Source organism: Salvelinus namaycush, chromosome 39, assembly GCF_016432855.1.
Source record: "Salvelinus namaycush isolate Seneca chromosome 39, SaNama_1.0, whole genome shotgun sequence".
NCBI classification, from domain to species: Eukaryota; Metazoa; Chordata; class Actinopteri; order Salmoniformes; family Salmonidae; genus Salvelinus; species Salvelinus namaycush.
Window position 1 is genome coordinate 23,358,702 of NC_052345.1, and position 16,572 is coordinate 23,375,273.

Genomic DNA, 16,572 nt, shown 5'->3' on the forward strand with positions numbered 1-16,572 from the left:
CTGTTTCAGTTAATCATGTCACATGACCTGGATTTGAACTTTTATTTAAAGCTTTTCCATCAAACTGTCCACTTTTCTTTTTATGTCAGATGGTCCAGCACCATCCTCAGACAATTGCTTTAATTTTTGGTCTAATTCTCATTTCTGGAAAAGGTCATGTGACACGCAACCAAAACACAAGGTCCTACTTATAGATGTACACCACGTATAGCTTCCAAATATGTTAAAACATGTCATGGGTGACCTGGACTGTCAGTCCTTGCATGTGGAGCATTGCCTACACATGTGAGGTGTTACACCCATCGCTCAATGGAATTCCAAAACAGATTTAACGTCAAAGTGTATCAAATGATTATAGCTTCACAATAGAAAAATATGGCAAACACACAGTCCATCTTGTGTAAAATACTTTTCTCCACTTGAGGGGGAATATAAAATAAATCAAAATATGTATTGACTGACAAATTGTCATCAAAAAGTGATGTGAAAACAAAACAACTGCAGGAAAGGTTGCTGAAGAGTAAATGTCTGTTGCTCTGATCAAAGGGTCCAACAGACAGACAAGACATTTCTGTAACTGCAACAATGAGATAGTTGGTCTGATGTCTTGACAGGATGACAGAATTTTCTGAATTATGATGCCTTGCCATTTAGAACTCTTGAGGCGTCATAGTATCATCGTCGTGACAACGGACAAACCATTTTACTGCACATTCACACACAAGCAGATGTTTAGTTTATTAGGATTACCATTAACTACTGTACATGCAGCACTCTTCCTGGGGTCCACATAAAACATACAAAGAGATGACCAAGCGCAGAACAGTAAGACAATAACATAAGATGTTACATTAAATTCAAAATACAAAATAAGAGTTGTATTAAAGAAAGACACCAAGAGAAAACAAAATACTACTGACACTATTCATATATATATATATATACACAGTTGAAGTCCGAAGTTTACATACACCTTAGCCAAATACATTTAAACTCAGTTTTTCACAATTTAAAGACATTTAATCCGAGTCAAAATTCCCTGTTTTAGGTCAGTTAGGATCACCACTTTATTTTAAGAATGTGAAATGTCAGAATAATAATAGAGAATTATTTATTTCAGCTTTTACTTCTTTCATCACATTCCCAGTGGGTCAGAAGTTTACATACACTCAATTAGTATTCGGTAGCATTGCCTTTAAATTGTTTAACTTGGGTCAAACGTTCCACAAGCTTCCAACAATAAGTTGGGTGAATTTTGGCCCATTCCTCCTGACAGAGCTGGTATAACTGAGTCAGGTTTGTAGGCCTCCTTGCTCGCACACACTTTTTCAGTCCTGCCCACAAACTTTCTATAGAATTGAGGTCAGGACTTTGTGATGGCCACTCTAATACTTTGTTGTCCTTAAGCCATTCTGCCACAACTTTGGAAGTATGCTTGGGGTCATTGTTCATTTGGAAGACCCATTTGTGACCAAGCTTTAACTTCCTGACTGATGTCTTGAGATGTTGCTTCAATATATCCACACTTTTCTTTCCTCATGATGCCATCTATTTTGTGAAGTGCACCAGTCCCTCCTGCAGCAAAGCACCCCCACAACATGATGTTACCCCCGTGCTTCACGGTTGGGATGGTGTTCTTCGGCTTGCAATCCTCCCCCTTTTTCCTCCTAACATAACAATGATCATTATGGCCAAACAGTTTTATTTTTGTTTCATCAGACCAGAGGACATTTCTCCAAAAAGTACAATCTTTGTTCCCCTGTGCAGTTACAAACCGTAGTCTTTTTTATGGCTGTTTTGGAGCAGTGGCTTCTTCCTTGCTGAGCGGCCTTTTAGGTTATGTCGATATAGGATTCATTTTACTGTGAATATAGATACTTTTGTACCTATTTCCTCCAGCATCTTCACAAGGTCCTTCGCTGTTGTTCTGGGATTGATTTGCACTTTTCGCACCAAAGTACGTTCATCTCTAGGAGACAGAACGCGTCTCCTTCCTGAGCGGTATGACGGCTGCGTGGTCCCATGGTGTTTATACTTGCGTACTATTGTTTGTACAGATGAACGTGGTACCTTCAAGCATTTGGAAGTTGCTCCCAAGGATGAATCAGACTTGTGGAGGTCTACAATTGTTTTTCTGAAGTCTTGGCTGATTTCTTTTGATTTTCTCATGAGGTCAAGCAAAGAAGCACTGAGTTTGAAGGTAGGCCTTGAAATACATCTACAGGTACACCTCAAATTGACTCAGGCTAATTGACATAATTTATCAGAAGCTTCTAAAGCCATGACATTTTCTGGAATTTTCCAAGCGGTTTAAAGGCACAGTCAACTTAGTGTACCGTAATTTCTGGACTATTAAGCGCACCTGAATATAAGCCGCACACACTGAATTTAAAAAAAATATGTATTTTGTACATAAATAAGCCGCACATGTCTATAAGCCGCAGGTGCCTACCTAAAATGCTCAAACTTCATTGCGGTGGCGATTGTTTTGGCTTTCAGTCGGATCTGCACAGTTGAAACACCTTGGCCGTCTGCTCTCTGTGTGTTGACCCAGTCTTCAAGCTCATTTTCTAGTTCGGGCCATCTGCTTTTCTTCCCTCTGAAAGCTTTTGTTGTCTTTTTGATTTACGTCACATTATGTTACGGTGCTCAGTTTTTTGGCGGCATGAATCTTGTGAAAGCGGGAAAAATCCATAAATTAGCCGCGTCATTGTATAAGCCGCGAGGTTCAAAGCGTGGGAAAAAGTAGCGGCTTATAGTCCGGAAATTACGGTATGTAAACTTCTGACCCACTGGAATTGTGATAGTGAATTATAAGTGAAATAATCTGTAAACAATTGTTGGAAAAAGTAGATGTCCTAAAAGACTTGCCAAAACTATAGTTTGTTAACAAGAAATTTGTGGATTGGTTGAAAAATGAGTTTTAATGACTCCAACCTAAGTGTATGTAAACTTCCGACTTCAACTGTAGGTACAGCGAGTCATTATTTTGAACCCTGGACTCAACTAATCATGGATCTGATTAATCGATTCAATGCAATTCCTGGCAGGCAGGCAGGCAAAAAAATAAAAAAGATATTGTCACATAGGTAATTTTACAGAATTAGTGTAAGCCCCCAAACAACAAGCCTGATGTGGCAAGTAATAAACAGCATTTGTGTTTTCGAAAGTAGGACAACTCTCACCCTGTTGCACACATTCTCATTTACCCTTAATAAGTTGCTTTTTTGGTTTGCTTCTGCCCTTGAAATCAGATAAAATTAAGTCTATACCAAATTGCTGCTGTAATGTTTATCACAGGAATACCTTTGCCTAGCTACAGCACTCATGGATAATAGTTGATTGCACAAATTGAATTAGACAAATTCTTTTAGAGTATATCGTGTTTTAGGCTCACTAAAATGATGGATAGAATTAACAGGGTATCTCTATTCGGCAGTTCAGCACTCCATCAGCATTTAGCAAGCACTTTATTTTCCTCTACATTTGAATATACATGACCTCGAACAGCAATCTTCTGTTCACTATACAGAGAATGGAATACATATGCTCCGTTGTATGATGTATTTGTACATATTTGAGAGGCCTAAAACATGGTCCCCGACTAAAATTGCTTCGGGTGGCAAGTTCAGAGCAAAATATCCATAGGCTATCTATCACCTTTCCTTACTGTGGTTATAAATAATATATATTTAAAGTTAAAGAAACATGATTAGGAAGACAAATCAAACAGTTCAGAACAATATATTTAGCTAGATAAGCAATCTAAGCCACCAAAGACCTCTGGATTAAGAATGACATGGTAAAAAATACCAGGACTCAAACTCAGTTCCTGCGACTATCAGTCAAACCCCTCAAATATTACACCAGAGGTCCAAAACCATTAGGCTAACAAGGTTGGTAGTGGTGGCACTATGGTCGCTACCCTTACCCCAATTGTAGGCCGACAAAATATCATTCCTCTATTTATCTGAAACCTACAGCATGAATGACCCACACTTATTTAGCTTTTATTTGTGTTTTCCTAGGAGTGTTGTCCTGTCCACATACTGCCTTTTTAATCTGACAAAAGATCTTTCTCTTAATTTCTTTCTTATTTCCTGTTTTCGTCCTGTTTCCTTTCTTTGTGGACGTTATTTATATGCCTCACCAGATGAGCCTTCTGAGTGAATCCTTTACCACATACTGAGCAGACATGTTGTTTCTCTCCTGTGTGAGTCCGAATATGTTCATTCAGGTGTCCCTTCTGATAGAAGCTTTTCCCGCAATCACCACAGCTAAATGGTTTCACTCCTGTGTGAGTCAGTATGTGTGTCTTTAGGGCTGCCTTCTGATTGAAGCTTTTCCCACAGTCACCACAGCTAAATGGTTTCACTCCTGTGTGAGTCAATATATGCTTCCTTAGGTGCCCCTTATGATTGAAACATCTTCCGCAGTCACCACAGCTAAATGGTTTCTCTCCTGTGTGAGTCAGCATATGCCTCCTTAAGTCCCCCTTGTAACTAAAGCTTTTCCCGCAGTCACTACAGTTAAATGGTTTCTCCCCTGTGTGAGTCCGTATATGTTCGGTTAGGAGCCACTTCTGATTAAAGCTTTTTTTCCCACAGTCATCACAGCTAAATGGTTTCTCTCCTGTATGGGTTCGAATATGTTCGGTTAGATGTCCCTTCTGAATGAAGCTTTTACCACAGTCTCCACAGCTGAATGGTTTTTCTCCTGTGTGAGTCCGTACATGGTTGGTTAGATGCTGCTTGCGTTTGAAGCTTTTCCCGCAGTCACCACAACTAAATGGTTTCTCTCCTGTCTCTCCTGTATGAGTCCTCATGTGCCTGGACAGAACCCCTTTGTATTTAAAGGTCTTGCCACAAATGGAGCAGGGTTTATCCACGTGACAGAGTCGGACATGGGCCTTCAGTTTACAGGTGGAGTTGTAGTGTTTTTTGCAGAATCTGCATTCCTTGGGTCTCATCTTAGTGAGAGTCAAATGCCTCTGCAGGTCAGCTTTCAAAGCAAATGTTTCACCACAGTCACGGCAGCGTTGAGTTTTTATAGACGTGGTGTGGCTGGAGTCATTGTTTTGATTATTTAGGTGGGTCACATTGCCAAACGTTTTGAGATCCACTAGTTTAGAGTCACTATCTCTGTTCTCCACAGTCTGGGTTTGGGGAAGAGTCAAGGACTGAAGTGTCTCCTCCTGATCACATTCACTTTTCACACAAGGAGTGAATTTGAACTCTATGATATCAGCCTCCATCCCTTGAAGCGTCTCTTTCTCCTGACTGGTACAGAGTTCCTCCTGTTCCTCTTTAATCTGTGTGGGCTCTGGATCCTCCTGCCCCAGTCTTGTGCTCCACTCCTGCTCACAGTGCTGCTGCTCAAAGGGAACCTCTTCAGAGACAGCAAGCGAGAGCTGCAGGGAGTCTGGAGGGAAGGAGAAAGGAGCAGATATTATCTATACAAATTGGGGTCCATTTGAATTGAAGTCAGTAAATTCAGGAAGTAAACAAATTCCAATTAAAAAAAAAAAAAACTTGAATCCATTTTCAATTACTTCTTTGCATCTCTTCTTAGTCTTACACGTACCCCCAAATCATGTCTCAAAGCAACTTCAAAAGTCCACTATCACAAGATACTTGTATTCGGAAAGTATTCAGACCCCTTCACTTTTTCCACATTTTGTTATGTTACAGCCTTATTCTAAAATGTATCAAATGAATGTTTCCTCAATCTATACACAATACCCCATAATGACAAAGCGAAAACAGGTTTAGAAATTTTTGCAAATGTATTCAAAATAAAAAAACATACCTTATTTACATAAGTATTCAGACCCTTGACTATGAGACTCGAAATTGAGCTCAGGTGCATCCTGTTTCTATTGATTATCCTTGAGATGTTACTAAAATTTGGAGTCCATCTGTGGTAATTTCAATTGATTGGACATGATTTGGAAAGGCACACTCCTGTCTATATAAGGTGCATGTCAGAGCAAAAACAAAGTCATGAGGTCGAAGGAATTATCCGTAGAGCTCCGAGACAGGATTGTGTCGAGGCACAGATCTGGGGAAGGGTACCAAAAAATGTCTGCAGCATTGAAGGTCCCCAAGAACACAGTGGCCTCCATCATTCTTAACTGGAAGTTTGGAAGCACCAAGACTCTTCCTAGTCAGGATCGAGGGAAAGATGAATGGAGCGAAGTACAGAGAGATCCTTGATGAAAATCTGACCTCAGGACCTCAGACTGGGGGGCGAAGGTTCACCTTCCAACAGGAAAAAGACCCTAATCACACAGCCAAGACAATGCAGGAGTGGCTTCAGGACATGTCTCTAAATGTTCTTGAGTGGCCCAGCCAGAGCCCGGACTTAAACCTGCTCTAACATCTCTGGAGAGACCTGAAAATAGCTGTGCAGCAACGCTCCCCATCCAACCTGACAGAGCTTGAGAGGATCTACAGAGAAGAATAGGAGAAACTCCCCAAATACAGGCGTGCCAAGTTTGTAGCGTCATACCCAAGAAGACTCGAGGCTGTAGTCGCTGCCAAAGGTGTTTCAACAAAGTACTGAGTCAAGGGTCTGAATACTGTTTCCATTTGCTAAAATTTCTAAAAACCTGTTTTTTCTTTGTCATTATGGGGTATTGTGTATACAGTGGGGCAAAAAAGTATTTAGTCAGCCACCAATTGTGCAAGTTCTCCCACTTAAAAAGATGAGAGGCCTGTAATTTTCATCATAGGTACACTTCAACTACTTCAACTAAAAATCCAGAAAATCACATTGTAGGATTTTTAATGAATGTATTTGCAAATGATGGTGGAAAATAAGTATTTGGTCAATAACAAAAGTTTCTCTCAATACTTTGTTATATACCCTTTGTTGGCAATGACAGAGGTCAAACGTTTTCTGTAAGTCTTCACAAGGTTCACACACTGTTGCTGGTATTTTGGCCCATTCCTCCATGCAGATCTCCCACCAGCAGCAGTATTTATACCCACCTTAAGGTATACATTTTTATCAACTTTTCTCTAAACATGACATCTTTCTTGCCAAGCAGGACGTGGGTAATAAACTGTTCCTTGTCCCTTCATGTGACCTGACCTCTGCTGCCATTCCTCACTAATCCACAGCTATCCACCCTTATCAGTGACCACAACCATGTGATTTACTAAGTAAGGGAAAAGGCACTCTCCAAGCCCATGGCTCATATCCACCCTTAATTGACCCCAACATATACATTCCTCCTATATATAAACATTAACTTCTGGTGTAGCAAGTATTTCAAATTACAACCCAACAGTGCCAAATTTCGAGTGCAAATGTGATGCGCAAAGGCATTTAGGCCTACACGTTGAAGCCAAATAGAACATTGTAGACTGCAAACATGACAAACATATTAAGCAAAACTGGATTCATTTAACTGTTGCTATTATTCGTTACTGCATGCTATTTAATAAACGCTATCAATTTACAATGGGCTATGAAGAGAATATCCGGTGCCCTCCAGCCAAATTGGAGTGGATGACAACGCAAAGACCATCAAAAACCTACACAACTTGAGACAACAGCATGCAGTACTAAGCCAAGGAGAACGTTGATTGGCCAGTGAGTGATCAAGCCCTCGTCACACCCTCAACTTATTTATTCATCAAAACCCAGCCCTTTTGAGCCACCACCAGCCAGAGATAGTATAGACATCTTCGGTTGTGTTCCCTTGCTCAGACATTGCATGCATCAACCAATGGTTGCGTGACCAGCTTTGACTGTGCCATAGGGCAGCAGATTGCTATAACATATAGGGTGCTCTATTCGTAAATTCACTCTCGAGTGTCAGAGTGTGTTCTGGGCCATCAGTAAATTCAGAGCGTGGTCAGATTGTCCGTTCGTAAATTCAGAGCGTTTCGGTCTCAGAGTGCACACTGGAACCTCTGGCTGAGGAGTAGGATTGATCCGAGCGTCTGTACCTCAAAACGGCAGTCAAACACCCAAGCTAACAGCTACTTCCAGGCACAAATGAGAGAATACCTCACTCTGATCATTTTACTCGTCCTAGCAGATCTGGTTAGAGTGTTTTCATGTTATCAAGAGGGTTAGTGGGTAACTATGAAACTTGACAATGTTGCGACGGGTTGAGCCACACAAAAAGGTATCTATTGGATGGCTCCATCCAGGATATTTCAAGCTGGCTGTGGAGTGAGCTTACGGCACATTCTTAACTGCGTTACACTGGCAACAATTTAATTACGTTTTTTTTGCCGATGTTTACTGACACCTGTCATAACAACTGGGTACTAGGTCGTTCATATATTCCTCAATTATTCTGCGCTCTGGCACCCTCAAACCACAGTATTCTTATATTGGAGTAGATTGCCAGTGCTGATACGTAAAATACCTATCCAGGCATCTGACATGTATCAGCAACGTCTGACCAGGGAAACACTAGCATTAACCAATTTTTTTGCGACAGCTATACGAGCAGAGATGTAGAGGCGAAGCGAGAGGGTCGACTCCGCCCAAAATCTATCTGTGCGAAATCAAGCGTTAAGCAGACCAAGAGTGTCAAATTTGGTCAAGATAAAAGTGAATTGCTATTTTGATAGGTAAGGCTTATTTGATCGAATATAAGTTTCATAATGCTTAGGTTGTTACGCATGTACTGATATAAGTGTAATGCACGTGACATTCCAGCAACTTTGCGCAAAAATATTTTATATCGGAGTTGCACCTGTTGTTCACACGCATATCTGGCCTCTCATTGGCTAGAATGTTCCCACCTGACCTCGCCGCCTGCCTTTTGCGGACATGCATTTCCATTGTTAGAGCGGTTAGCCGACCATCTTGTCAATATAATCGCAAATCTTTGGTGAAAGTGATGACCCTTCTGTTTCACTTCCATATTCTTTCCCATATTGTTGTGAATTGGCTTCAAGATAACGAAATTCATGAAAACACGCAGAGGTCATTTAAGATCAAATTATATTTATTTTTATGGATGAATTTACATCTATCAAATGCCTTTTTTGAAGATTTTCGACTGAGTTTTCATTTTCTTATGACAAATCTTCATAAAAGGCATCTGGTAAAGTAAATTAAAGAGCTAGGGTCTATTTTCCTGAATTTCCACATGACTGATGTGCCCAAAGTAAACTGCCTGTTGCTCAGGCCCAGAAGCCAGGATATGCATATAATTGATAGCATTGGATAGAAAACACTTTGAAGTTTCTAGAAATGTTAAAATAATGTCTGAGACTAGAACACAATTGATATGGCATATAACACAAGCTCCCAGGCTCTTATAATGGAAAGCTATAGGTTCTATGTAATTCCAGCTCCCAGATTGCAATTCCCATGGCTTACACTAGATGCCAACAGTCTTTGTTCATTGTCTTAGGCTTGTATCTTCAAAATGAGCAAGAAATTTACGTTTTTGTACAAAGACTCTTGGTTCAAAATCATTGTTGGCACGCGGTGAAGAGCACGCCAATAGACTGCGCACTTACTAATTTTACTTTTTTATTGAACATACTTCTTTCCGTATGAAATATTATAGTTTATTTACATTTTAGGATACCTGAGGATTAAATAGAAACGTAGTTTGACTTGTTTGAACAAAGTTTAACGGTAGCTTTTTGGACTCCTTTGTCTGCACGTTGAACGAGTGGATTACTGAAATCGATGGCGCCAACTAAACAGACCTTTTGGGATATAAAGAAGGATTTTATCTAACAAAAGAACCATTCATGTTGTAGCTGGGACCCTTGGGATTGCAAACAGAGGAAGATTTTCAAAAGTAAGTGATTTATTTAATCGCTATTTGTGATTTTATGAAGCCTGTGCTGGTTGAAAAATGTTGATGTGGGGTGCCGACCTCAAACAATCGCATGGTATCCTTTCGCTGTAAAGCCGATTGTAAATCGGACAACGCAGTTAGATTAACAAGAATTTAAGCTTTTAAATGATATAAGATACTTGTATGTTCATGAATGTTTAATATTACAATTATTTATTGGAATCGAACACCCTTCACGGTATGCTGTCGACTCCCTAGAGCCCTCAATGGAACGCCCTGGATCAGAGATAGATAAAATAAAAATAAAATGTTTAAAGCCCTATTTGCACAGGAGAAGTATTAGCAGAGAACATTGGTTATGCAACTATTACCCCAGAATGTCTGTTATTCCAGAGGACGATTTGGACTGGATAAGTTTGTTCAAAACTGGCCCCTGTAATGTTTTATATTTTTATAAATTGATCGTTATGCAAAAGCCTGGAGGTTTTTATTCTAGGAATTAGAAGATATTTCAACATGTCCAGGCGATAGCAGGCTACACTGATAACTCGAGCTTGGCTCCCAAGTTTCTAAGCCATATCAAACCATCTTTGGTATAGTGTCGCCATAATATTTGAATTGAGGAAGTGATCATAATCATTATTTTAGCGATCAGAAGGTAGACGTCCAAAAATGTCCCCCAAGCCTGCAGATGAGCTTGCACTTGCACTTGATGGTTTTAGGCCAGGATTTGAAAAATATACAGTACCAGTCAAAAGTTTGGACACACCTACTCATTCCAGGGTTTTTCTTTATTTGTACTATTTTCTACATTGTAGAATAATAGTGAAGACATCAAAACTATGAAATAACACATATGGAATCATGTAGTAACCAAAAAAAGTGTTAAACAAATAAAAATATATTTTATATGAGATTCTTCAAAGTAACTACCCTTTGCCTTGACAGCTTTGCACACTCTTGGCATTCTCTCAACCAGCTTCATGAGGTAGTCACCTGGAATGCATTTCAATTAACAGGTGTGCATTGTTAAAAGTAAATTATTTTTTAGCTTAGTTGGTCAATTTGCAGTGTACACATTTTTTAAAAATTCTGTCTTCCCGGCCATGATTAAGCTGACACCTGCTCGAACAACTCATTCCAAAATCATGGGCATTAATATGGAATTGGTTCCCCCATCGCTGCTACAAGAGCCTCTAATCTTCTGGGAAGGCTTTCCACTTTCCCTTCACTGGAACTAAGGGGCCTAACCCGAATCATGAAAAACAGCCCCATATAATTATTCCTACTCCACCAAACTTTACAGTTGGCACTATTCATTGGGGCAGGTAGCGTTCTCCTGGCATTCTCATGCCAAAACCAGATTAGTCCATCGGACTTCCAGTTGCTGATCATCACTCCAGAGAACGGGTTTCCACTGCTCCAGAGTCCAATGGCGGCGATCTTTACACCACTCCAGCCGACGCTTGGCATTGCACATGGTGATCTTAGGCTTGTGTGCGGCTGCTCAGCCATGGAAACCCATTTCACGAAGCTCCCGACGAACAGTTCTTGTGCTGACATTGCTTCCAGAGACAGTTTGGAATTTTATGCGCTTCAGCACTCGGTGATCCCGTTCTGTGAGCTTGTGTGGCCTACCACTTCGCAGCTGAGCCGTTGTTGCACCTAGACGTTTCCACTTCACAATAACAGCACTTACAGTTCACCGGGGCAGCTCTAGCAGGGCAGCAATTTGACAAACTGACTTGTTGGAAAGGTGGCATCCTATGACAGTGCCATGTTGAAAGTCACTGAGCTCTTCAGTAAGACCATTCTACTGCCAATGTTTGTCTTTGGAGATTGCATGGCTGTGTGCTCGATTTTATACACCTGTCAGCAACAGGTGTGGCTGAAATAGCCAAATCCACTCATTTTAAGGGGTGTCCACATACTTTTGTATATGTAGTGTATTTAGCTAGCTTCTAGCCTAGTGTTTGATATGCAATGCGATCTCCTCGTAAGTCTCACGCATTGGCTGTGAGACACACTCCTTTGACCCTCTTCTCACGCTCTCACAGCACACTTATATCTCACGCATTAAAAATACTGCTTTTGTTTTTCTAATTAGTCCACTGTATAGTGAGCACGTACAATTTTCAACTGTGCTCCAAATAGTTTTGAAATCGGAGCATCTGCGCCGGCAACTTAACATCACGAGCGAAACCTCTAATTGGCCTGTCTTGCCACGGCACTTTGAACCCGTGGCACATTGAAGCATTTCATTGGTCTAGGGGCGGCAGGTGCCTAGTGGTTAGAGCATTGGGCCAGTAACCGAAAGGTTGCTAGATCGAATTCCAGAGCTAACAAGGTGTAAATCTGTTGTTCTGTCCCTGAACAAGGCAGTAAACCCACTGTTCCTAGACTGTCATTGTAAATAAGAATTTGTTCCTTACTGACTTGCCTAGTTAAATGAAGGTTAACATTCTTTTTTCTATAGTTATGCAAGGGATCAACAGGATTGGATGCATGTTTTAAAGAAACACACCTCAAGATTAGAGTGGAGCTGAATGGAGAGAGAGAATGTTCTCCGCTGAATTTATTTAACTAAAAGGAGCATGTACAATGTTGTCAACTAAATTAGGTTGCTGGTACTCCCATCCTTATTGCAGAATGCAGCCTTTTGACAGCATGTACAAAAGTCGATGTAATCACATTAGTCCCCTCATTTGGTGATTGTCATTTAGGCTGTGACAACTTAAAAGCAGCAGACAGATCTACAGTGTGTTTTAGCAGGGAAGTTTTGTAAGGTGACCTGATTTGTAACTATACAAATAATTGTGTTTAACAGATTGTGAACCTAAAAGTGTCAATTTCACCCCCCCAAAAATCTACAAGTAACAAAGTCGTCGAAGTTCGAGTGTTCATTTAAATGTTCAAAGCACCCTGAATACACCTGACCTATGGTTTTTATTGCCCACCCTGGTGTCAAAATACGTAGAATGGCAGGAAATTCGCTTTAAAAATATTCCCCAGTCCCCCGCCTAGGGGTTGTGCCAGGGGGCAAAGAAATTCACATCGCAAATCAAGCTTTTTTCAAAAGTTGGCAGCCCTGACAAAGCAAACTATTCTAGCTATGCCAGGAAACATCCGCTAGTTGGTATGGATGTATCCAAATTAATGTCAATAGAAAGCAGCTTAAACACACGCAAATGTAGCTACTGTCTGCAGAGGGCGTGACTGTATTAGCCGTAGCTAGTTGGCTAGCTAGCAAGCAAGGGGCAAGAACGTTGCCAGCGACCATGGAACATTGCTATAGAACGAACTGGGCAGCGTCCATGAATATCGAACTAAACGAACGACTGGGTCGCGTCTAGCAACCAAAAGATTAAAGTATTCATCTACTTTAGTATTGTTTTATTTGGCAACTGTGGTATATAAGCGGGATAAAGGCCTGAGTTTTGTACATTACCAGCTTGGGGAAAATTTGTCGGGCGTTTATCGATTACATAATTACATAACCCTAGATCCCCTGGTAGATATCTACTAGCTACATACTAACCAATTCTACTTAGTTTTATCTTCGGTGTGATCCGCAGCAGTCTCCGTAGCCGATCATTCTCCTCCTTGTACTCTGCCACCGTTTTCTCAACTGCCACGAAAATCTCCAGGGCAGCCGCCGTTAAACGCTCATTTAAAAACACACGAAACGACTGTAGTTTAGACATTTTCGACTGAGTGAGGTGGGTAGTCGGCCTATTCCGTCCAGTCAGTAGGTATTGAATCCGCAAGGAATGTTCATAACCAAAACAAATTAGTCTCCAAATCTACTTCCTCTTTCTTCTTTGGGTTTCATGGCGAATTACACGCAAAAGGCGTATTGTCGCCACCAAATGGACGGGGGTGAAACATTTACAAAACAAACGCAAACTCCATAGGGGAAGGGAAAATTAAGATGAATCCACACAAACTCCCCAAAAAGTATTAATAAAAAATACATACATTCCCATTCCTTCAGTCATTCGCAAACTCAAATACCCTGCTCAGTCTCTGGGGCCTGAGTGGGTAGGACTGCACAGGACAGTAACACACATGCATACTCCCAGATGTTGTTCGTGTACCAGGCAATCAACTATTAACAAGTTTACCTTGGCAGACAACCGTTTCCCTTAACACAAATACACATAAACTGTTCATGTGATGTCACCATTACTCACTCGTTACAACATATGCTTTTACCATATTTATGAAAAAACTCATATTTTCTTTCTCCTAGGAATCATCTTTTATGCAGTGCAAGTGAAATGGATAATCAAACACATCCTCTGTTGCTGCATTGAATAATACAATTGCCATGCAATCTGATATCTTGTGCTTTCTGTCCATTCCTTTGAAAGAAAGTAGATTATCCTACAGGAAATTCGGAAATTCCTCTGGACAACCTGAGGAAGGGATCCTTCAGGTTGTCCAGAGGAAAATGGCCCTGAAAATCTTGTGGAATTACCTACAGGAATCTTACCTACAGGATATCCCACTGTATTTTGGGGCCAATTCCTGCAGGAAAAAATACTGCAAGATTTATTTGACGACTATCTGCAGGATTGTTTTCCTGCAGGACTTTTTTTGTAAGGGAAATTAAAACATTTTTCTCCTTGGCCATTCTCTTCTTCTAAACTAAATCTAGTTTTGTGGTTTTCTTCTTCTTTTGTGTTTAACAGCGGCTGGCGCACCCGGAAATGTGCAACAGCGCCGCCATTTGGATTGGGTTTACTAATGTACAAAGCAGCCAGACCAGTAGTAAAGGAAAACGATAACTAATTAAATGCAGGCAAACAGTGGTTATCATAAGATCATAGACTGGCTAGTCAGTTGGTTTGCTAAGACAACTAAGAGGCTAGTTAACTAGCTAGTTAGCTATTGTTTTTATTTTAACAAGAACAGAAGAATTGGCTTGGAAATGGCACAGATCTCCCGAGTGGTTACTCCAAGGTGGACTTTTCCTGTAACTGAGGTGCAGCGACCCTTTGGCGCCCTATCCGGCATCTCTCAGGTGGGTGCTACATGAGGAGTACCTTACCACAGAGCCTACAAAGAGGCTGGGGATGGCAATTCAACCACTTGAACTCAACTAGTGAACACACACTGTCAGGACGAGGCCAGTAAGCTGTGGTCCACCTTCCTTATCTCCCACAGTGATTAACCAACCCTTACCATCATGGCTCCCATTTCTCAGTACCGGGCCCGGCTGAGTTATGTAGGTGAAGGCAAGGCCCCTAACAGAGTGCCTTCGGAAATTATTCAGACCACGTGACTTTTTCCACATTTTGTTACATTACACCCTTATTCTAAAATTGCTTAAATTGTTTTCCCCCCTCATCAATCTACACGCAATACCTCATAATGACAAAGCAGAAACAGGTTTTTATAAATGTTCGCTAATTTATAAAAATAAAAACCTGAAATATCCCATTTATATAAGTATTCAGACCCGTTACTTTGTTGAAGCACCTTTGGCACCGATTACAGCATTAAGTCTTCTTGAGTATGATGCTACAAGGTTGGCACACCTATATTTGAGGAGTTTCTCCCATTCTTCTCTGCAGATCCTCTCAAGCTCTGTCAGGTTAGATGGGGAGCGTTGCTGCACAGCTATTTTCAGGTCTCTCCAGAGATGTTAGATCGGGTTCAAGTCCGGGCTCTGGCTGGGCTACTCAAGGGCATTCAGAGACTTATCCCAAAGCCATTCCTGCATTGTCTTGGCTGTGTGCTTAGGGTTGTTGTCCTGTTGGAAGGTGAACCTTCACCTCAGGTCCTGAGCAAGTTTTCATCAAGGATCTCTCTGTACTTTGCTCCGTTCATCTTTCCATCGATCCTGACTAGTCTCCCAGTCCCTGCCACTGATAAACACCCCACAGCACGATGCTGCCACATCCATGCTTCAACGTAGGGATAGTGCCATGTTTCCTCCAGACGTGATGCTTGGCATTCAGGCCAAAGAGTTCAATCTGATTTCATCAGACCAGAGAATCTTGTTTCTTTAGGTGCCTTTTGGCAAACTCCAAACGGGCTGTCATGTGCCTTTTACTGAAGATTGGCTTCCGTTCGGCCACTCTAACATAAAGGCCTGATTGGTGGAGTTTTGCTGGACACAGTTAAAAAGTTGCTATTTAAAAGCATTTTGTTGTGTTAAAGCCTGAATTTAAAATGGATTAAATTGCGATTTTGTGTCACAGGCCTACACACAATAGCCCATAATGTTAGATTGCATCATCTGGGGATCTGTTGGGGAGGTATGCGAATTGGAGTGGGTCTACAGTGTCTGGGATGATGGTGTTATGTAATAGTATTCCACTGTAATAGGATTCCACATTCCTCCTATATTGTCCTTTTGATGTCTCGTCGGAGGTCGTAGCAGGCTTTCTTGTATGCATCCATGTCCCTGTCCCATATTGAAAGGTGTCCAGGTGATCCTGGAACCTGTGGCGCTGTGAAATGATGGATGAGGATTTGAGGGAGCACCTAAAGTACATAAATGAGTAAGTGTTCTTTTCACTTCAATTTGACGTGTCGACAGACAGATGTAAGGTGGCTTAGTAGAGGTAAATTCCTGCAGAAATTTAGGGATCTGTTATTTGAAATCGAGGAGTTTCTGGTCTCAAAAGATGCAGAATATGAGCAGTTGCAAGACAAAGTGTGGCTGTTAAACTTAGCTTTTTTGACCAATGTAACTGTTCAGCTGAATGAGCTTAATTTTGAGCTGCAAGGAAAATACACAAATATTGTTGAAATGATTAGCTTTGTGACAGCTTTTA

General features: G+C 41.0%; 1 protein-coding gene across 1 annotated transcript; it reads right to left on the reverse strand.

The window, feature by feature from the left end:
• Positions 1 to 2,906: 2,906 nt before the first annotated feature.
• On the reverse strand, positions 2,907 to 13,591 carry LOC120033008 (zinc finger protein OZF-like). Its single transcript, XM_038979294.1, has 2 exons — positions 13,323 to 13,591; positions 2,907 to 5,421 (listed from the first exon to the last, which is right to left on the reverse strand). Exons 1-2 carry the CDS (start codon positions 13,486 to 13,488, stop codon positions 4,094 to 4,096), a joined length of 1,494 nt encoding a protein of 497 aa, XP_038835222.1. The 5' UTR covers positions 13,489 to 13,591; the 3' UTR covers positions 2,907 to 4,093.
• Between the last annotated feature and the right edge of the window lie 2,981 nt (positions 13,592 to 16,572).